The sequence below is a fragment of the Nyctereutes procyonoides genome, unplaced genomic scaffold (genome assembly GCF_905146905.1).
Source record: "Nyctereutes procyonoides isolate TBG_1078 unplaced genomic scaffold, NYPRO_anot_genome, whole genome shotgun sequence".
NCBI classification, from domain to species: domain Eukaryota; kingdom Metazoa; phylum Chordata; class Mammalia; order Carnivora; family Canidae; genus Nyctereutes; species Nyctereutes procyonoides.
Window position 1 is genome coordinate 28,364,034 of NW_026575046.1, and position 23,075 is coordinate 28,387,108.

General features: G+C 44.8%; 1 protein-coding gene across 1 annotated transcript in view; it reads left to right on the forward strand.

Moving 5' to 3' along the window:
* The window catches only part of ABLIM3 (actin binding LIM protein family member 3), a 111,037-nt gene that overhangs the window by 39,541 nt on the left and 48,421 nt on the right, over window positions 1–23,075 (forward strand). The window contains exons 4-7 of the mRNA XM_055325833.1: window positions 8,894–9,077; window positions 10,820–10,932; window positions 18,308–18,434; window positions 22,491–22,584. Coding sequence (XP_055181808.1) covers window positions 8,894–9,077; window positions 10,820–10,932; window positions 18,308–18,434; window positions 22,491–22,584 — 518 coding nt within the window. The remainder of the gene's footprint in view (window positions 1–8,893; window positions 9,078–10,819; window positions 10,933–18,307; window positions 18,435–22,490; window positions 22,585–23,075) is intronic.

Below are 23,075 nucleotides of genomic sequence, written 5' to 3' on the forward strand. Positions count from 1 at the left end.
TGCATATGGCTTCTCATCCTCTAGCAGCCTGGCTTGGATTCATTTGCATGGAGGTCTCAGAGTTCCAAGTACAGCAAGAGAAAAAGCTTCAAAAAGCAAGCCTCAGCTTATGTCATACTCACCAATGTCCCATTGGCCAAAACAAGTCAAGTGGCTGACCCAGATTCAAGATCATGGAGAAATAAACTTTGCCTTTGGTGGGAAGATTTGCAGATTTCAAGGATGTGAAAGCAGAGAAGGAAAAATCTGATTATTTTGATAATTAACCACAGGGAGGTTGTAGAATATGTTTTCATAGAGATTTTAAAGGGAAAAAATAGATTTAATTTTCTCTTTTCAATGTCGATTTGCTTAGAAGTGAAACAAATGAGAGAATTTTTGTTTCCAACAGGAGCTAATCATAGGGACTAGTTAGCCTAAATAGCCTGATTTGAAACAGTTAATGTCTCTGTGAATTTTTCTTACAATTCTTTTACCATACACTACTGGGCTGACATGAAATGAAAGTATCTGCAGAGGTGAAAAGCAAAATAAAAGCAGAAATCCTTGTGTGACTACCAGTGCCAGATTTAATTCTGATGGTTTATTCCAAGGCTTGGAGACCTTGAGATTTTGCCTTAATGGCTGTATAGATCATGGAGACATAGGAAGTAGAGGCTAGAGCCTGATCTAAGTAGGAATCTAATAGGAGACCTCTGAGTAAAGCTGAGATTTTGCCCTACTAAAATCTTTCAGTGTATGGATGGATGAGAAATAAACTGGAAGAGACAGCAATGAAACTTGTTTGTAAGTTGGATAACTTTGGCACTGGGTAGAGGAAAATAATACTTGTATCAAAATGTCTACCTATAATCCACCCTCTACATGGATTCATATTCTATATTATTGAATATATTTGGCATAAATTTTTAAAAAGCAATAGAGAATTTAAAAAAAGTCATCCCACATTTGGCAAATGGCAGAAACAAGTAATATTCCTCTTTGGAAGAACTCAGCTTTACTCAGCATTACTCCTCAAAGAATTCACACAGGTAACGTTATTAGCAAAATGAGTAACTCATGGTCTAATTCACAGTCAAAAACACACAAATCATAATGGAGGAAGAGTCAACAGAAACAATGAAGAGAAGAATCAGAACTTCAGAGACTTCATAAAAAATTGGTATTTTCTGACATTATAAAATGACTGCATACAATACATTTAAATAGGTAAGAAGAGCCATAAAAAATGAGCAAGAAACAACACATTATAACAAATAGCACAGCAGATTTAAAAAAAAAAACAAAAATTTAGAAATAAAAATATATAATATTTGAAATTTAAAAGTCAGCATATGGATTATATAGCAGATTAGATGTTCCTGAAGAGATAATTAATGAACTGTAGGATTTAGACAAGAAAAAGGCATATGCATATGGTCCAGGAATATAAGAAGGTGGTAAAAATAAAAGTTTATACGTGGAGAAAATATTGGAAAGGTTTGACATATATTCAATCAGAGTTCTAGAGATATGTAAATAGAATACACGAGTGGGAAGACAATATTTGGAGATATGACAGCTGTGAATTTTCTAGAACTGTTCAAAGACACAAATCCTTAGATCCAGAAACTTAATAAATGCCAGTAGAAAAAATATAAAAGATATCCATCTATATACATCATCAGAATGAAATTGCAGATCACAAAGACAAAAGACAATCTTAAAAACAGCCAGAGAGAAGAAATAGACCATCTGCTTATGAATGCTTAATAGACTGACAACTGATATGTTAGTCGCAACAAGGAAGCCAGAGACCAGTGGAATAATACCTGTATGTACTGAAAGTTTAGGATTATGTGTTCAGCAAAAATATCTTTCAAGAACAGAGACGAACCTATAGCTAACATCGTACTTACTGGTGAAAGACTGCCTGCCTGCTGTAAAATCAAAAGTAACAAAAAGATGTTTGCTCTCACTACCTCCACTCAGCATTGTACTGCAGGTTCATATTGGGTTGGTTATGCATGAAAATGAAATAAAATACATCTAGATTAAAAAAGAAAAAGTAAGCTTATTTCTATATGCACATGACATGATCTTATTATAGCAAATCCTAAGGAATGCACTAAAAAACTATTAGAAATAACAAATAAGTTCATCAGGGTTTCAGGGTAAAAGACTAATATACCAAAATTAACTGAATTTCTATACACTTGCAATGAACAATCTGAAAATAAAATTAAGAAAACAATTCCATTACAATAGCATCAAAAATAAAATACACAAGGATACATTTTTTAAAAAGACTTTTAAAAGTTATTTATTCATGAGAGACACACAGAGAGAAGCAGAGACATAAGCTGAGGGAGAAGCAGACTCCCTACGAGGAGCCTGATGCAAGACTTGATCCCAGGACCCTGGGATCATGCCCTCAACCAAAGGGAGATGCTCAACCACTGAGCCACCCAGGTGCCCCAACACAGGAATAAATTTAACAAAAGTGTAAAATTTATACTCTGAAAATTACAAAATACAAAAGGAGCTAAATAAATGAAAGGAAATCTCATGTTCATGGATCAGAAGTATTAATATTGTAAAGATGGAAGCATTCTTTAGACTGATCCACAGGTTTGATGCTATCTTACTCAGCTTAGGCTTCCATAATAAAATATTGTAGACTGAGTGGCTTAAACAACAGAAATTTGTATTGTCATAGTTTCAGAGTCTGGAAGTCCAAGATCAAGGTGTCAATACGGTCAGGTTCTAATAAGAGCTCCCTTCTTGGCTTGCAGACAGCAAGCTTGTTACTGTGTTCTCACATTCCAGGGAGAAAGTGAAAGAGAGAACGAGAGAGAGAGAGACGGCAAGCTTGCTTGTGTCTCTTCTAAAAAGGATACTAATCTCATAATAAGAATCTCACCCTTATAACTTCATCTAAACCTTAATTATCTCTTCAAGACCCCCTATCCAGATACCATCACACTGGGGGTTAGGACTTCAGAATATAAATTTGGGGAAAGACACTCTTCAGTTGATAGCAAATGCAATACCCATAAAAATCCCAGCTGGCTTCCTAAAAGAAATTGACAAGCTGATTGCGAAATTAATGTGGAATTGCAGGGGAGGTAGAAAAGCCAAAGCAATCCTGAAAAAAGAAGAAAAAAGCTGCAGGACTCAAACTTCCCATTTCCCAAACTTATTACAAAGCCACAATAAATGAGACAATGTGGTACTAGCACATAGATAGACATATAGATCAATAGACTTGAGAGAACAGAAATAAATCCTTAGGTTTATAGTCAATAGATTTTCAACAAGGCTACCAAGATCATTCTAGGGAAAGAAGAATCTTCAACAAATGGTGCTAGGAAAACTGGATATACATGTGCAAAAAAAAAAAAAAATGAAGTCGGACTCCTTCCTCACGCCTTACACAAAAATGAGCTCAAAATAAGTCAAAAACCTACATGTAAGAACTAAAACTATGAAACTTTCAGGAGAAAATATGAGTAAGTCTTTGTGACCTTGAGTTAGGCAAAGACTTCTTAGCTATGACACCCAAAGCACAAACAACAGAAGAAAAATAGATGGGGGCACCTGGATGGCTCTGTAGGCTCAGGTCATGATCTCAGGGTCCTGGGATGGAGCCCCACATCAGGCTTTCTGTTCAGTGGGCAGTCTCCTTCTACCTCTTCTCTGCCCCTCCCTCCTGCTTATGCTTGAGCTCTCTCTCTCTCGCTCTCTCTTTCTTTCTCTGTCTCAAATAAATAAAATCTTTTAAAAATAAGAAGAAAAATAGATGAATTAGATGTCATCCAAATTAAACACTTCTCTGTGCTTCAAAATATACCATCAAGAACGTAAAATGTCAACCCCACTGAATGGTAGAGGAAATTTGCGAATCGTACGTCTAGTAAAGAACTCGTATCTAAACTATATAAGGGATTCTTACAACTTACTAAGAAAAAGACAAATAATCCAATTTCAAAATGGGCAAGGGATCTGAATAGAGGTTTCTCCAAAGAAGTTCTACAAATGTCAGATAAACACATGGAAAAATGTTCAATATCATTAGCCATCTGAGAATGCACATCAGACCACAAGGAGACACACATCACACCCACGAGATCAGCCATATTCAAAAAGACAGAGAATACAAGCATTGACAAGAGTGTGGAGAAAACAGAAGGAACCCTCATCCATTGCTGGTGGGAATGCGAAACGCATAGCTGCTGTGGAAAACAGGCTTGCAGTTCCTCTAGGAGTTCAATGTAGAGTTACCATATGACCTAACGATTTCAAATTCATTAGATGCATGCTTAAGAGAGCAAAAACATATGCCCACACAAAAACTTATGTATAAATGTTCTATTTATAAAGTTAAAAATTGGAAGCAATTCAAATATCCATCAACCAATAAACAGATAAATAAAGTGTGGTGGAATATTATGGAGCCATACGTTCACGTGGATGGACCTTGAAAACATAAATGGCCCATAAGCATATAAAAAGATCCTCAATTTCATTAATAATCAGGTAACTGAAAATTAAAATCACAATAAGATGAGGCACCTGAGTGACTTAGTTGGTTGAGCATCTCACTCTTGATTTTGGCTCAGGTCATGGTCTCGGGGTAGTAAGATGAAGCCCCAAGTTGGGTTTGCACTAGACGTGGAGCCTGTGCTTAAGATTCTTTCTCTCGGGATCCCTGGGTGGCGCAGCGGTTTGGCGCCTGCCTTTGGCCCAGGGCGCGATCCTGGAGACCCGGGATCGAATCCCACGTCGGGCTCCCGGTGCATGGAGCCTGCTTCTCCCTCTGCCTGTGTTTCTGCCTCTCTCTCTCTCTCTCTCTCTCTCTCTCTCTCTCTCTCTCTCTGTGACTATCATAAATAAATAAATAAATAAATAAATAAATAAATAAATAAATAAAAGATTCTTTCTCTCCCTTCCTCTTTGTCCCTACCCCACCCTTCCCTGCTCTCTAAAAAGCAAGAAAAGAGGGTTTTTTAAAAAAAATTGTTAATTAAATAAAATCACAATAAGATGACGTTTGATAGCTTACCATGTTGACTACATATATTATCAGCCTTCAATGATGACATAGGTCAGTGGAAACTGCTGGTGCAAATGTAAATGGGAAAAACTCTTTGGAAAACAGCAAGGCTTCACCTCACAGATATGAGAATGTTCAAAGCAGCATTTCCATAAAAGAAAAAAACTGCAAGCTTCTCAAATGTCCTTCAACACTGGAGTAGATCGATTGTGATACAAACAATGGGACACAGCACAGCAGTAAAAATGAAAAATACAGTTACATACATCGATATGGATAAATCTCAGAAATATAATCCTGAGAGTATGAAACAAGCACAGAAGAATAAGTCCAGTGGGGTTCCATCAACATAAAGTTCAAAAAAGGCAAAACTGAACAATGCATTACTTGTGGATACATCAGAGGTGGTCAAAGTAGAAAGAAAAGCAAGAGAATGACAAACACACATTTAGGGCCAGCGTGGGGAGAGGATGCTTTGGGGAGATGCAAACAGCTTCCCAGACATTGGGGATGTTCTAGTTCATAAACTTGGGAGTGGATACCTGGGAGTGTATTTTATTCTTCTTCTTTAAACTGTACGTGTATATTTACTACATTTTCTGTATGTCTACTATATTTCATAATTTTAATGTTTAAATGTTAAATAGATCACGCTCAGGGGCCCTTCTAACTAACCCTTTAGTTTTGAAATTCTGTAAAACTCCATCTCATTGGAAAAGTTGAAAATCAACAGGATCATATATATATGATAGACTCATGGACTCACAGATCTGGGTATGTTCTCAGTTACCACATAGCCCCTTCATTTCACAGATGAGGTAGCTGAGCTCAGGAGAGGTGGGGTAATTTTTTCAAAGCCTTTTCCAGCATCTGAGTGGTGGAATAGAAACCTGGATAAAGGTCCAGTGACCCACAGAATAGTCTGTTTTCCCCTGAAACACAGACTATGTGCAAGGTCTCCTTCTGGACATCATATTAACAGTGAACATTCATTCCTGATTTTCTCAAAGCAGTTCTAATCCTTCATATCCTGTCCCACTGTCAAACCAAATGATCTGCTTTCTTTTTTTCGTCAATAGACCCCCCCCTTTTTTTTTTAATTCACAGAATAACGCCTGTCCTGGGTGTGTTAATTCCACATCAGTTCCATACTGTAGACCCTCTCCAAGGCCTTTTCTGTTGTTTGAATGCTGGGCTCTGCTCAGCCTCAAATACATCTGTCATGGTGTCCAACTTGCCTTCTATCCCTGTATTCCCCACTGTATTTCCAGGAACCCCCCTGAGATTCTTATCAACCTTTACATCCTTTCTACCAAAAACTTCCTCCTTCAGCTCCTTGGTGGGAGGAATGGAGGAACCAATTGTTCCAAGTTTTCTTATGGCCTCCTGGTTTTGTCCACTGGGAGAGGTGGCTTTGGGGGTGGAGTTGGAAAGGGAAACAAAGGAGAGAGAAGAAGGAAAAAAACAGGCGCTGTCTCCAATGAGGTCGTAGGCCATGACCTAACTAATTCCACAGCCATGAAGTCAATTGATCTGCCACCTGCACAGCCCAGGACGGCCTGTACTCTGGCCTTGCTGGCTCTTGAGGCATTGTTTGACGTGATGACTTTTCGTGAACCCTGGTAGAAGATGAACCCTCCCCCATCAACCACCACCAATACCTCCACCAATATGCCCTGCCTCTCTGCAGGCAGGGTGATCTCCAGGGGCGGCCAGCCCAACCTTGTACTGAGTTTAGAGTGTTTAGGCACCTGATCAGTCCCAAAAGAAGCTCTGCTTCTCCTAGATTCATGTCAGACTCACAGTGTCAGAAGAAAAGTTCACGTCACTTTTTAATCCACCTTCTTCATTTTACATACATGTAAACAGACACCAAGTTCATTGTCACCCAGAGAGTTAGTGACAGTGACAAATCCAGACCCCAGGTGGCCCGCCTCCCAGACTACTAAATCTCCCACTGGCTTCACTATCCCCCTAATGCTGTGACATCTGGGGCTGCCCTCCTCCTCACTCATCCTGGCCCTATAAGGCTGCCTCTGGCCTGCAGGGTGAACAAACATTTGGGAAATATTTCTGCCATGAGCCTGGAAGTCCCTCCTATCTTTAACCTGGCTGCTTTTGCAATACAACTTTCCCTATGAAAAGGAGGTAGTATTTAGTAGGGTAGCATCACCCAGTCTAGGCCAGGTCTCCACAATTACAGGCTTGGAATTCCATCTCACTGGTTTGTTCACCATTGATCATGCTTGAGAAAGCTGATTCATGCTAACCAAGTCCTTGGGAAACCAAGGTATAAAATCAGAGTGCCCGTTTATTAATGTAAACGAGAGTTATAATTCTCCATTGCCCTATGTAGAAAGTGAAATGATCAGTCACTTTGTGAATGCAGACTCAGAACAAGGAGGCTGGTCATAGGGTTGGAATGGGCTCCCCAGTGGCCTTCCTTTGATTGCTGGCCAGCCCCGTCTTGGCTGCCCACCCTTGCTTTAGCCAGATCAATACAGTCAGCAGTACTGGTGACCCTGAGAGCCATTCACCCTCTTGGAGGGAACTTTTCTGCTCTTCCCACTAGGTGTTGATTTTGTAACTTAACCCTCAGAGGGAAGTCTCATTTCCCACGTTTCTAAGTCCTTTGGGGGAAGAGAGTCGCACATGATTCAGTTGTTCAAGCACCTATAATTACATCCACCTACTCTTCTATTACAACATCTTCATATTGTCCACAAGGATATCTCATGATTCCTATGACATCATGTTGCCTGACAATTCAAAAACTATCAATGCAATTGGTCATTTTTGCAACTGGCTGATAGGACATCATTGTAACCTTCTCTCTTCTTTTGTATATGTTGGAGAGTTTCAAAATAATTTTTGGAGGTTTTTAAAAAACTGAGAGAAAAACCGTCCATGGCTTCTCAATATCCCACAAAGCCTAAACTTCTTAAGCTGGACTTAGGCCCTCCTAAGGGCCAACTGATCTGTCAATATTTTTCTGTATTACTGCCCTCCACTCCCTCAAAACACCACCCCTATTCCAGTCCCACCTCCACACAAATATCCCTTGCAACTTCCTGCTTGTGTTCTTTAGCTCATTCTGCCTTCAGAGTCCAACTTAAGTGCCACCTCCTTTGAGAAGCCTCCCTGAACCCTCCGCTACTGACATTGCTCCCTTTCCTCCCCACTCACAACACTTGCTGCCTGCACCAGCCCGTGGCCTATTGCGCATGATGTATGTTCTATAAGGTCATCTCTTGGCATATATTGTTAGCTCTTCACAGTTCAGAGATCATGTTTTATCATTCTTGCCTGGGAACAGACCAACTCTTGATTTCTATGATGTGAGCAGATTATAAACTTCCAATCATCCATCCCATTGCCATCCTAAATTGTATTTACCCAGCACGGAATCATGCACATAGAAAGTGCCCAGGGAAATTTTAACTGAATGATTCTTATCAGGTTCATAATACCACTAGTAGGGCCTTCTGTGAGCCACATGGCCCTAAACTTTCAACCAGGTATTGAGAGGATTGTATTGACCAACATCAGTGGTCTCATGAGAATCAGCCGGGGAGTGTGCTAAAATGCAAATACATGAGTCCTAACCCTGGGGGAGTCTGATTCAGGCCCAGGCATCTGCATCCCAAGGTGCCCGGGGGTGACTCCAATGCAAGTGGTCTTCAGGATACACTTTAAGGAGCACTCGCCCCCATGAGGTCTGATGGCCGCCATTTTCAGGCCACTCCTGACCAAGTCAGACACCAGCCTTGTCCCCAGTGAGAACCTCCTGCTTGCTTGCAGACCTTCCCTGGACTCAGCCTGCCCTGTTTCTCTCCTTGCCCCCCCCCCCCCCCGCAGTGTGTGGCTGTGGCCTGGCCCAGTCGGGCTTCTTCTTCAAGAACCAGGAGTACATCTGCACTCAGGACTACCAGCAGCTCTATGGCACCCGCTGTGACAGCTGCAGGGACTTCATCACCGGCGAGGTCATCTCTGCGCTGGGCCGCACCTACCACCCGAAGTGCTTCGTATGCAGCTTGTGCAGGTGGGCAGGCTGGGCAGGTGGCCACCGGAGGCCAGGTCCCTCTGCCTGAACCCCCTGGCAGCTGTGTGGCTCATGGGGCTGTATGCTGGACACTTGGATTTCTAGGATCTCAGGTGTGGAGTGATCTGACAGGCCGGTGGTTTTCAAACTGTTTAGCAGCTAAATCCTGCCTGTCAGATATGATCTAATGTAAAACACTAGTTTGTTTGGCTATCAAGACAGAATGAGGACCAGAGCCCCCACCTTCAGCTTCCCATTTCCCATCAGAAGTCCTCAAAGGAGCCACTGAGTACTCAGCCCATTTTGGAAACCAGGCATCTGGACCAGCTGCCACCCCCTCAGCCACATGTGGCACAGAGATATCTGTTTGTAGGCTTTCTCCATGACCCTGACAAGTGATCCCTCCAACACACACTGTAAGCCCCAGCTTCTTCATCTGTAAGATGGGCATCAAAACCATCCCAACATTATTGGGGTTTTCATGAAGATAAATGAGATAGTACTTGCAGAGACTTTAGCTCAGTGACTGGGATATAATTGTGTTTGCTTTTGTTATTCTCATTATCATATGATAACCATCTAGCCTCTCAGGTAACCTGGTAGGTGATGGAAATCTCACCCATCCCTCCCCCTCATGTCCTGCAGCCCGGTTCCTTATTAACTTAGCAGATGTACGTGAAGGGTCCACTGTATGTCAAGCACCCCATTAAGAAGATGCAAAAATAAAGGAGACCTCAGCCTTGCCCACAAACACATTGAAATTCAATGGACTGCTCTGATTAAGTCATATGTAGAAAACATGGTTTGGAATAAATATATGCCTTTTTTAATTAGGAAAGGGATTTATAGATTAATTATTCTCCCCATAAAATAACTACCTGTTAGTTACCAGTTTGGGTTTCCACTGAGGCTAATGACAGAGTGTATAAGAAAATAAAATCCCCCGGTGGAAGTCACTTATTCATCCATCTCTTAAAACCTTGGCCCGGGGTCCCAGAATCCCAGACCCACTGGAGGTTAGCACAGACAGGTTGAAATGGTTTAAAGTGAAGTTTCTGTCAAGCCTCATACAGATGCAGTGCCTCCCCAAGGTCATGCTCTGTCCTTTACCACAGATCAATGTCCCAGCCAAGATGTCCTTTATGACAGGTCAGTACTCATGCGCAAGAGCAGCTGAACAATGGGCTCCCCAGTGCCAGGGATTCTCTGTACAGTTTATATTTGCGTAGAGAAGTAGGACATATGCAAGTCTGAGACCTCTGAACTCTGGAACCCAAACTACACAAGGGCAGAACAGAGGAGGCGGTGATTTGTGGACTTCTAAATGTCCTGCACAGTGAAAGGAAGAAATGTTGGTGAATTTAGGAGTTGAATGAGTTCTTCTTGATATAGGGGGATAGGTGAGGTTGGGATGGCAAAAGCCCTTCCAGGAAGAAGGGGTAGCCCTAGGAGGAAGTATTGACCTATTCATTTACAGATGAGAATTGCAAGCTTCACTAAGTGTCATGATTTGCCCAGTGTTTAAAATCGTATAAATGCCCCCCCGGTGGGGGGCAGTTCCAGTCCTGGCCCCAAATGAGTGGTTTAGTCACTATGAATGGCACTTGAATTTACCTGGTATAATAGAAGGTATGTTGTGTGGGGGACCAATGAGCTTTGGGCGTATCTGCCGTCAGCTCACCAGTAGACCTGGAAGCCCTCTAGAGAAGAGGTGTTGAATTGCTCTTTCATCTCCCTTGTAGGAAGCCTTTCCCCATTGGAGACAAGGTGACCTTCAGCGGGAAGGAATGCGTGTGTCAGACATGCTCCCAGTCCATGACCAGCAGTAAGCCCATCAAGATCCGCGGACCAAGCCGTGAGTCCTCCCCCTGGGCACCTCCCTGTCTGCGGGCCATGCCTCCTAGGGCTCCCCGTCCCCACTCCGTCATCTGCTCCTGCAGGCCCGGAGGGAAGTGGGGGAGGTTTCCACCCTGGAGGACTCCTGAAGCCTGACCCACTTGGCATACAGCCCAGACTCACAAGCTTCCTTAAGCAGAAATGCAGGGAAAGCAGGCTGCTGATTATAGACCATGACAGCCTGTACCGTGTTTGGCCACTTGGGTGGGGCTCTTCTGGGATGAGCTGGCTCCTGATCTTATCTCCCCTCTGGATCCAGGTTCCCCAGGGCTCCCTAACAGGGCTGATGAAGCCACCAGTGGTTCTCAGTTTTTACAAATTCCACTAAAAAGTATAGACAGACACATCTTAAAAAGGAGAAATATGGGGGATCCCTGGGTGGCGCAGCAGTTTAGTGCCTGCCTTTGGCCCAGGGTGTGATCCTGGAGACCCGGGATTGAATCCCACGTCAGGCTCCCGGTGCATGGAGCCTGCTTCTCCCTCTGCCTATGTCTCTGCCTCTCTCTTTCTCTCTCTGTGTGTGTGTGACTATCATAAATAAATAAAAATTTTAAAAAATTAAAAAAATTAAAAAATCAAAAAAAGGAGAAATATGGGAGCAAGCCACAAGGGTTGTGGTAATGTCTCAGAGAGTGTCCTGGGGAACACTGCCTCAGCTTCACTGCATAACTGGTAAACATAGATTTTTCAGATCCACTTTGGACTTTTTTTTTTAATATTTCTTCGAATATTTTATTTATTTACTTGAGAGAGAGAGAGACAGAGAGCAAACGAGAAAGAGTATGAGTATAGAGGGGCAGAGGGAGAGGAAGAAGCAGGCTCCCCACTGAGCAGGGAGCCCACTCTGGGTTCAGTCTCAGAACCCTGGGATCATGACCTGAGCTGAAGGCAGACACTTAACCGACTGAGCTACCCAGGTGCCCCTCCCTTTGGACTTCTTTTAGAAAGGAACCTAGAAATGTGCATTCTTTAAAAAAAAAAAGATTATTATTTATTTATTCATGAGAGACACAGGGAGAGAGAGGCAGCCCCACCACCCAGGCGTCCCAGAAATGTGGATTCTTAATAAGCTTCCTGGTGATGCATTTGCTGCCCCTAAGACTGAGAACCCCCACTTAGAGATGAGGGGAACTTCTTTCACACCATACTGTTATGTTTCATCACCAAACTATAGATCTGGGGGGAAACTGAGGATCAAGAGTATACCTCAGAACAGTCATTCGAATTCATGGAACATCCATTCCTCTCAAGTGTGTCTAGTGGTAAGGTGTCTAAATCACTATTTCCAGATGCCCTTGTCAGGCTGCTGACGGCAGGTGCCCACAGACGCGTGGACCTGGCCCCTGGAGCCTGCAATAAGCCACACTAGGCTCCAGTGTTTCTTCACATTACATGACACTCCTACTGGCCTCCACAGCAGAATCAATGAAAACCCATTAGCCTCCTGTGCTGCACCACTGTGCGGGTGCGGAGCACCGACAGAGTCAGCGTGCTGGGGATGCATCCTGCTGAGGGGGTGAACACAGAACACCCCGAGTCAGCAGGGCTTGGCCTCTAGGGACTCCATCAGAGCCCGCCCAGCGTAGAGAAAGATGATGGGAAGGCTCCCTCCCTCACCCTTCCTTCCTCTAGATCTAATCAGATCTGCTTACAGAATGTGCAGAGCACTTCCTTCAGCATCCTTAGTGACATTCAAGAACAGTTTGCTGGTCTGAGCAGGTTTCCATCTCAAGGTGGCTGAGTGCACACACTGTTATCTTTCATGATTCCTTGAAAGCAGCGTGCAGAATGACAGCAAGGCTGAAGTGCTGGGATGCAGGACCACAGCCCTGTGACTGATGCTGCAGAGGCACCCAGAGATCCATAGGACCCTGTGTGAGGCAGTAGAGAATGGCAGGCTGGAGCCAGGAGCATGCCAACCCTCTGTGTGAAGCACAGCAGATACATAGCCTTGCTGGGGCTCCATTTACCCAGCTTTATGGAAAACAAATGTATTAGTATCCAGGAGCCAGACTAGCATACGTCATAGTGTGTAAAATACTCTCTAAATATAAAGTGAGGGATGCTGTGGACTTGGAGATTTAATCTGGAAAGCACACCGAAGAGAGAATAGGATTCCTGAATCTGTTATTTCTCTTGGCTTGTACTGCGTTACTACACGCACTAGGGATCTCAGAGAGGTGGGGGAGTTCCTTGGCTGAATGTAGGAATCCTATATGTGAGAGCGTCCTTGAGGAGAGGCTGCTAAATTCTCACCACAATCACTCACCATAATTCTGGGAGTCCAAAGGCAGAAGAAGGTGAAGAATAGTGAATAATGAGAACAAGTGAGCACATGAGCATTCTCCAGGGGGCGTGCCCAGGATCGAGGCTCATCCTGTTATACTCACAAAGTAAATACATCAAGCAGTGGATGCTACTGTAGGGAATATGTTTCACAGAAGAGTTTTCTCCCCAGAGGTGGTCAGTGTCCATGCTGCAGATAACTAGAGGCGATGTTGGAAGGTCTGCTGAGTTCCTGAAGGATAGAGGGAACCAAAACCAGGTTCAAGAGAGGGATAAGATGAAGAATGTATTATGGAAAAGGAAAAAGAAGGAGGAAAACATGATGTATTTTTCATCTACAGGGGTGTAGGGGTGTGACATTTCATCCCTGGAGGGTGAATAAAAACATTCTGGAACAACAGGAGTAGAAACTACTCAAAGGAGATCAAGAAGAAAACTCAGGAACTATCAAAATAATAATAATAATTGTGTTACTTTTTACAAGAATAAGAAGTATTCTCTCACCATTTTCACTGAGAGAAATCAGCAGCAGTAGTGACATCACCATCATAACTGTCACCACCATCACTACAATCGCCATCACTATCACAACTGTCACCATCACCACCACCATCACTATCACAACTGTCACCACATCTCTACCCATACCATCACCACCACCACCACCATCACAACTGTCACCACCATCACTACCAACACCATCCCCAACACTACCACCACCACACCACCACCACCATCATTACCACCACCATCACTACCAAAAACACCACCACACATTATCACCACCACCAATACCACCATCACCATCATCACCACTACTTACACTGATTGACTGTTACTATTGTCAGGCAATGCACTAAGTTTTCTATACATAATATCTATACATAATATTTCATTATAGTGAGGGAGAGAAGAGTGATTGTTTATAGATGAGAAAACTGAGACCCAAAGAATATAAATAACTTGCCCAGAGTCATGCAAATAGTAAGTAATGAAACTGGAATGTGGGCCCAGGCATTCTGGCCCTGGAACCAATTCCCTTCACACCAGACATGATTTGCTAATTGGGAAGGGTCCTGTCTTCCTGGATTAGTTATCTAAAGCAAGGAAGGGAGCTGGCTATGACTCACAAAACCCACTCATTTTTGTTGATCTAAGTGGAATGTATGACGCAGTCAAGAAAAACTAAAAATGGCTGTCTGGAGTCTTTAGGGACCTCAGTAAACTGAGGGATTTGAGGGAACAGGTGGTGGCATCATACTTTCTGCCAGCTGAAGGTTGTAATTTTGGAATAGAGGAACATATGAGGAGTGGACAGCTGACTGCACAGCAACCAACTCGTGGCAGGGTGTAGTTTTCCTAACCCTGCCTATTTTACCAGACTCATGGGCTCCTGGGTAGATGCCTGAAGCTCCACCAGAGGTCAAGGTTGAAAGGAAGAAGAAGAGGGAGGAAAGGGTTCTGATCAATCCGAGGCCAGTGGTGGAGGACCCACAGTATAACATGGAAAGAAAAACCACATAGATGAGGAATCAGCAGGCCTTCCCTGCTGAAATATTCTTCTGGCCTCAGATCAGAGACTGGACAGTGCACAGAATATGGGTTAAAAACACAAGAACATGAAATTAGGAATAATAGTGAGCATTTGTTAAGCTGATGTATTGAGTCCTTACAGGCCCGATGATAGTACATCTTCATACCAGTGTCATAAGGAAGATTTTCAGATGCAGAAGTAGAAGCTTAGTGGTCACACGAGGAAGTGAGGGGGCTGGGCTTTGCCATCAGCCAGCTTCTCACCATCCACTCTATCCTCCCAGCCCAGCCTCTAACCACTTCACTGTACTGCCCCCTGAATTTTAACTCAAGGTGCCAAGTCCATTCCAGATGTATCATTGCAACTTAAGAAGATGAGACTCATTGCTAGAATGTGGCCACAGAAGGATGCAGCTATTCAAATGAGATGTTTTGGAGAGGTAGGGAATTGTGTTGTTGGCCATAACATACCTAGCTCCATGGAGTCAACAAGTGAGTTTGATCAGTGGTGACCACATCAAGCAAGAAAAAGTGAAGTATAAGGAATGAAGATGAAAGAAATTGCAGTTGTCTTTAAATATTTGGAGGAAATGTCAGGAGGCAAAAGAGGTAGGTTATTCTTATTGCATAAAATAAGGGGCATCACAAGGAGTCAGGTCTTAGCTTCACATAAAGAAGGCGGTCATGGGGCGCCTGGATGGCTCCTTCTGTTAGGCATCTCTTAATTTCAGCTCAGGTCATGATCTCAGGGTAGTGAGATCAAATCCCACGTTGGGCTCCATGCTGGGCATGGAGCCTGCTTGGGATTCCCTCTCCCTCTGTTCCTCCCCTACCCCCACTACCATGCACTCTCTCACTCTCTCTCTTTCCCTCTAAAAAAAAAAAAAGAAGAAGAAGGCAGTCATGACAAGAAATGACAAGTGTTGGCAAGGATGTGGAGAAAAAGGGAAACTTGTGTGCTGTTGGTGAGAATGTGGATTGGTGCAGCCCTTGTGGGAAACAGTATTAAAGCTCCTCAAAAATTTAAAAATAGAAATACCATATGATCTAGGAACTCCACTGTTGGGTATTTTCCCAAAGAAAACAAAAACACTAGTTTAAAACGATATATTCACCCCTCTGTTTATTGAATTATTGCTTATAATAGCCAAAATATGGAAGTAACCCAAGTATCCATCAATTGGTGAATGGATAAAGATGTAGCATATATATATACCATGGAATATTACTCAGTCACAAAAAAGAGTGAAATATTTGCAACAAAATGGATGGACCTAAAGGGTGTTATGCTAAGTGAAATAAGTCAGATAAAGAAAAATACTGTACAATTTCACTTACATGTAGAATCTAAGAAACAAAACTAATGAAATAACAAACCAAAAAAAGCAGAAACAGACCCATAAATACAGAGAACAAACTGATGGTTGCCAGAGGCAAGGGGGTGGGGGGATGGGTGAAGGAGTGAAGGGAAGTGGGACATACAGGCTTCCAGTTATGGGATGAATAATTCATGGAGATGAAAGGCACAGTGTAAGGACTATGGCCAATGATACCGTAATAGTGGTATATGGTGACAGATGGCAGCTACACTTGGGGTAAGCATAGCATAAGGTATAGAGTTGTTGAATCCCTATGTTGTACACCTGAGACTGATGGAACATTGTGTGTCAACTATGCTCAAAAAAAAAAAAAAAATCAGGAAATTAAAAGTGGAGTTACAAAGCAAAACAAAAAAAAGAATAAATCTTAAATCTTTATATAATACATATTTTTAAAAATTAAAATTAAAAAAAAATAAAGAAGGCACTCGTGACAATTTTGCCTGTCTGAAGGCAAAATGGGCTTCCTCAAAAGGGAGTGAGCTTCCTACCCCTGGAGGCTATTACGCAGAGGATGGTGCCCGCCTGTCAAGAATGCTGTAGATTCCTGCGTTAGGTGGAACTGTGACCAAGTGCTCTGTGAACATAGCCCCTGTGGAACTATTGAACCCATCAAGGAGCCCCACAGACATAAGTTCAGTATTTGTGGTTCAGAACCTGACCCCTGAGCTCTCACTTTCTTCTATGCTGAGCTTGAGCAGGTCACTTCATTAAAAAGACAGGGGGGTGCCTGACTTCTCTAAATGATCACATTCTAAAGCCTGTGATTATTGGGATGGAGGTGGGTAGGCCTATTCCAGGAGGAAGGAAGGAAGAGAAATCCCAGAACTGTCCTCCTGGCCCTCATCTGAAGGCCTGGGGCTTGAAGCATGTTGCAATCAGAGACCGTCCCACCCCCCAGCCTGCGCTAAGGGGTGTTAGAAAGGCACTAAGAGGTGGGTCCTATGGGAGTTGCCTCCTACAAGCACTTCTTCAGGGCTCAGACCCTCCCCACAGTTTGCTGGGCACACCCTCTTCCTAGACAGTGCGGGCACATCATCTTCCCTCCCAGGACTGGCTCCCAGCTGGACATGAGGGCTTCCAGCCAGCCTCTCCCAACTTAACGCAGTTTCTTTTCTCCCGGCTGCTCCAAAGTATGCCTCCGTCTGGTGGCGCCAATTGGGAGGTTTGTCCTCTGGTAAACTTTGTCCCATGACCCTTTCCTCCTCCAGAGTGGGCCATCCGGTCGGCCTGAATTCCCAGCATCTCCCAAGTACCTTGGACGCTGGTTCCATTTCCTGCCCCTCCCCAGACACTGATTGAGCAACGAGCAGATGCCTGGTCCCCACATTTTGTGGCTCTGGTATACATTCCAGGGTGATGAGGATGGAGAATAAGGACACCTCTCTGGATTGGGACAATCTTAGCAGATTCTTTAATCCTTAGGGAGAAAAATGTTTGGCAGACTACATGTTGTCTGCCCTACAAACATGTTGGGAAGGGGCAGGCACAGTAAATTCAATCCTTTTCCTGAGTACTATGAGGTCCACTCCTTCATACTCATTCAGCAAATATGTGAGGTCCTACTATGTGTCAAGCACAGCACTAGGCAAGAGGATAGATTTAACCACAAAACACAGACAGGGTCCTTGCCCATAAGCATACAGCCCAGGGGTGGGAGAAATTAGATATTAAGCTTATCTCCTGGAGCAGTGCTTCTCAGGCTTGACTTTGCTTGGAGATCAAGATGAAATTCAGTAGGTCTGAATGGTCTGAGATGCTGCCCATCTGCAAGTTCCCGGGTGAAGCCGATGCTGCTGATCCCCAGGGCATGGAGAGTAGCATGCTTAGTTAACTATTTGAGGGTGGGCCAGAAGCAGTGCAGGTCTGTCTGTTTGGGATGTACAGCAGTCAGTATGACAAAGAACTTTCTGGAAGAATCCTAGGATGTCTCTCTTTGACCTCTTGTCCAGAGGCCAGGGCTCCGGTGCCTTTGCTTTTACCCGGTAGAGCTCTGGGCAGGAGTCAGTACAAGGGTGGAAGTTGCTGGGGGAAAACTGGTTTTCAGAGAGGGGTTTCCTTCACTTGGATTGAGATGATCACAGTGGTCAGGGGGTCCAGGATGCTCTGTTTAGCAGTGTCCTCTTGTCTTTGCAGACTGTGCTGGGTGCAAGGAGGAGATCAAGCACGGCCAGTCACTCCTGGCACTGGATAAGCAGTGGCACGTCAGCTGCTTCAAATGCCAGACCTGCAGCGTCATCCTCACCGGGGAGTACATCAGCAAGTGAGTGTCTCCCCCGGGCCTGCCCAACTTCCAGAACACCTTTGTTCTTCCGGCCTTGGGGCCCTTGCCTGAATCTCCAGGGGTACCTCCTTGCACTTCCGTCTGGCCACCACACTACCACAGCCACAAACAGCACCTCCCCAATCCCTGGGCCCTTCCGTGGTGTTTCCTCTGCCTGAGATGCTCTTCTCTCTCCTTGATGGCATTTGTTCTTCGCCCTCTGGTCTTGGGTCCCACACCCACTTTCCGGAGGTGGTCTCATGGTGTCTCATGCCACTCCCACTCCCCCAACACCAGCCCTCACGGGACCCTGTTTGCTCCCTTCACACAGCCTAACATCTATTGCCATCATATATTTATCCATGATAACTTTTTGATAATAATAATAATAATAATAGCTACCATTTACTGAGTTTTTATTACGTACAGAGGATATACTAATGGCTGTGTATGGGTTATTGCATTAAACCCCACAACTAACCCTGTGAGGCATCCATCCCCATTTTAAAAGATGTAAAACCTGAGACTTGAGGAAGTTGCTCCTTGATGATATTTAATGTCTGGCCTCGCCAAGGCCTTTGTGTTACCCACTGCTATCTCGCCCGACTCCTGGTCAATAATACAGTTGTTGAATGAATTGAGTTGAGAAGAGATACAACGGACACACAAAGCTATCAGGAGAGAGGGCCCCACCCCCAATGGCTACACAGCACAGCACCAGACAAGCCCCCTTGCTGCTAGACCCTAGTGACCTCATTCCCATACTCAAGTACCTAAAAGAATAATGGCCACATACCCTCACAGCTCTGATGCTCTATGACCCAGACACTCTGAGGCAGCGCTCTGACCCACCGCTAGGACATGGCGAGCATATAAAGTTGTAGCACATATGGTGTTTGCCATCGGGAGAGTGATAGTCTAATAAGGGACATAAACTATATGGATAAAGAATTATGGCACCCTGGGTTATATGAGAGGGAGCTCAAGAGTTGTGTTCTTTAGGACCCTTTAGATCATAAGTGATAGAAAACCCAATTCAAACTCACTTAAGCAAGATGAGTTTGACTCAGAAATGGCAAGGCCAGAGGCATACTGACTTCCAGCATAGCAGAATCCAGGGGCTTAAATATGTTACTGGCCCTTCAGTAGCGTGTGTGCGCGTGTGTGTATGTGTGTGTGTCTCCCCCTCTCTCTCAGCTCTACCTTCCTCTGTGTTGGAATTTATTCCCAAGCAATCCCTCCCCTAAGGGTAGCAAAGATGATCCCAGCAACTCCAGGGGTTCATTCTACCAGCTTAGCAAGCCCAGCAGAGAGAAAGAGGCCTTTTTCCCAAGGACTCCAGCAGAAGTCCCATGGCTGCCTCTGATTTGGCCACCCTTGGGTCACACACCCATTCCTGACCAATCACTGGCCAGAAGGATATGAACCCTAGAGCCAGAGAGCAGCCCTCTATGACCCACAGTGACTGTGAGTGGCAGGGGTGGCTCCCAAAGGCCAACCCAGGTGAGGCTAGGGGCAAAGGGGACATGGATGCTACCAAGCAGCACTTCTGTGTCAGAGGTCCAAGTGAAGTTCTGTGAATATTCAGAGGAAGAAGGGAGCGTCTCTAAATAGCAGGGAGTGAGATCTGGAATTTGTGAGAGCTTCATGGAAAATAGTGCCATTTGAGCCAGACCTTGAAAACAAGGGTAAGATTTGAACATGCAAAGAAGGAGTTTGTAGGCAAGAATGCCCAGGCTGGGCAAGGGTGGGATGGTGCCTGACACATCCACCTTGCTTGCTGGAGCTCAGATGTGTGTGCAGGTGAAGCAAAGTCCAAGGCTACAGAGGTGAGCTGAGGTCACATCCCCGAGAACTCTGAATTCCATGTTAGTAGGACTTTGGCATTTCCCTCTGTGCCTGCCAAGTAAGAAGTGCCCCTAGTCAGTCACCAGCCTGGAGTCTCCTTGAGTCTGTGAGCCTAAGTCAGGGGTTAGGGTTTGCTCAGAGCTCCTCTCAAGAAGGCCCAGCTCCGATGGCCCATTGCACCTTGGGCTTCTGCGGCCTGGCTCTGAGCTCTTCAACTATGTACTGGCTGAGTGGCAGGCACTTAGAGGCGCTGCCTCTGGCATTGATGCCTGGGTTAGAGGCCCAACCCGTGTGACCTTGGCAAGGAACTTAACTTCTCCAAGACTCAGTTTCCTTGTTTATAAAAACAGGGATAAAAAGACCTAGCTCATAGGGTGGTGCAAAGGCTTAGACATCATATTAATAAGTGTCTAGTGAATACTGATTTGACCATCTGCCTCTTTTGAGAATCATGTATATTTCAAATTCCCCAAGGCCTCCCAACCCTTGAGTCCAAATGAGGAGGGGTTGGCATTTATACACAAATTTTGCTGGCTCATTGTACCCATCTTCTGACAAATGACTTTCTCCCCCTGCAGAGTGATCCTAACACACCCATAGAGTATGGAAGGGTTGGCAGGAGTGGGAGAAGCTTGTCTCAGGAGCCTATACACAACAGTCTGACCCCTGGCCTTTGCTGGACATTGGTCGTCACTGCTGCCTCTCCTTCAGGAGAACGCAGACTCCCTGCTGCCCAGGGTGGGCTCCCAGCAATCCCAACACAGCAACAACTTGGAGATGAAACAATGGCACGCCTGTCCTTAGGCCTCTCTGCATGAACCAGTTCTGTTACACCCCAAAGTAGGGGAAATGTTCCTCTCTCCTCCTGGATTCATTAGCACTATAGAGCCATGTCCTCAGATCAGATCCTTAGAGGGAGGCAGGGCCCAGAGCTGGGGTGAGCTGTCTGATGCCCCCACTTACCTCCACATCGACCTGTGAAAGCTGAGCCTTACACATGCTCCTTGAAGACCCCTCTCCACAATCATGAGGATTTCTTTAGCTGCCATGTGCTGTGTGCTCACAACTGGCCAGGCACTGAGCTGAGCCCTGGGGCATGGGCAGCCCTGTCCTTTGGTCCTCATGACAGCCTGGGTGAGAAACCAGACCTCCTGGGTTCGAACCCAGCTTCAGGTCATCAGAGTTGAGTTTTCTCATCAACACGAAAGGGAGACTTACAGTTCTGACCTCATAGGGCAGCCATAAGAAGTAAATGAAATAACCTGTATAAAACACCATTAGAGGGCCTGGCACACACCGAACCATAAATGTCAGTGGCTATTAGCAGCAGGGGATAGTGTAAGAATAATTAACAATCATCTTATTACTGCCTGTTAAGTTATAAGCACCAGGAGAAAATGAAGCACATAGGAAGTAGTTAGGGTAGGTTCCTCGTATCTACTGTCTGGGAGTGCAGTCAGATGATTCTCTCACTACAGGTAAAATTGTTATTAGAAGAAGAGTCCTGAAGGCTCTGCACAAAAATTGACCACATCAATGACCTCCTGGAAAGGGCTGGGAGGAGAGAGAAGACTTTTCCCTTTATGCCTTTGCAATGTGCCAAATGCAAATATCACCTATTCTAAATAAAATAAAGCGCAATACATTTTTACAATACATTTTTAAAAGAGCCTCTGGGGATAGAGAGAAGGAACTGGGTCTGGATAACTTGTGAGGGAGAAGAATAAGAAGGGAAATACAGAAGGGATATGCATGGCCAGCGGCCCAGACTAGTGGTTCCCAGGTGCACATGGGCAGGTTGTCAAGATGCAGATTCCTGGGCCTCCTTCCCAGGGGTTCTTTGAGTCCACAGATCTAAAGAGTGTCTAGAGAGTTTGCATTTTTATTTTTTTAAAGATTTTATTTATTTATTCATGAGAGACAGAGAGAGAGAGAGAGGCAGAGACACAGGCAGAGGGAGAAGCAGGCTCCACGCAGGGAGCCTGATGCGGGACTCGATCCCGGGACTCCAGGATCACACCCTGGGTGGAAGGCAGGCACCAAACCACTGAGCCACCCAGGGATCCCTGAGTTTGCATTTTTAACAAGCTCCCCAAGTGTTCCTAATCTTGGTCTGGTCACCATTGGCTGCAGGTCTGGGAACTTGCACATGACACCCCCAAGGGCCTCCCCCCAGCCTCCTCTCCCTGTGTGGATTTCCTCTTGCAGGGATGGCGTTCCATACTGCGAGTCCGACTACCACTCCCAGTTCGGCATTAAATGCGAGACTTGTGATCGATACATCAGCGGCAGGGTCTTGGAGGTGAGTGGATCCGAGTAACTATGAAGCTGTTTGCTCCAGATGGCAGGTGACTCCACAAAGTCGTCACTGAGGACCCCTCCTTCTATCATAGCCTCCCCCTCCCCTGCCACCTCCACCCCAGCTTAGTCCTTGCTACAGGACTTGAGCAGGTAACTTTGCCTCTCTGGGTAACCCTAAAATGAGAAGCTGGGCATGATTATTCCTGGGACTACCAGTGGCTTCTCTGGACTCAGATCCAGATAGATTACTGGGGAGGGACAATGAGGGTTTTCTTCCCAACGCTGCCAAAGGATGGAAACCATTTTTATTTTTTTAAGCATTTGGTAATGTGCTGATTTAAGAACCAGCTTGTCTAGCAGCTTGCTCCCTGCGCCCTGCTTTGGCTGGTCCATCGCCACGGCAACCACTCTCCCCTGCCGCTGATGCCTCTGCTGGTAACAGGCAACCCGTGGTACCCTTGCCGAGCCCCTACCCGAGCCCCCTGTCTGTTG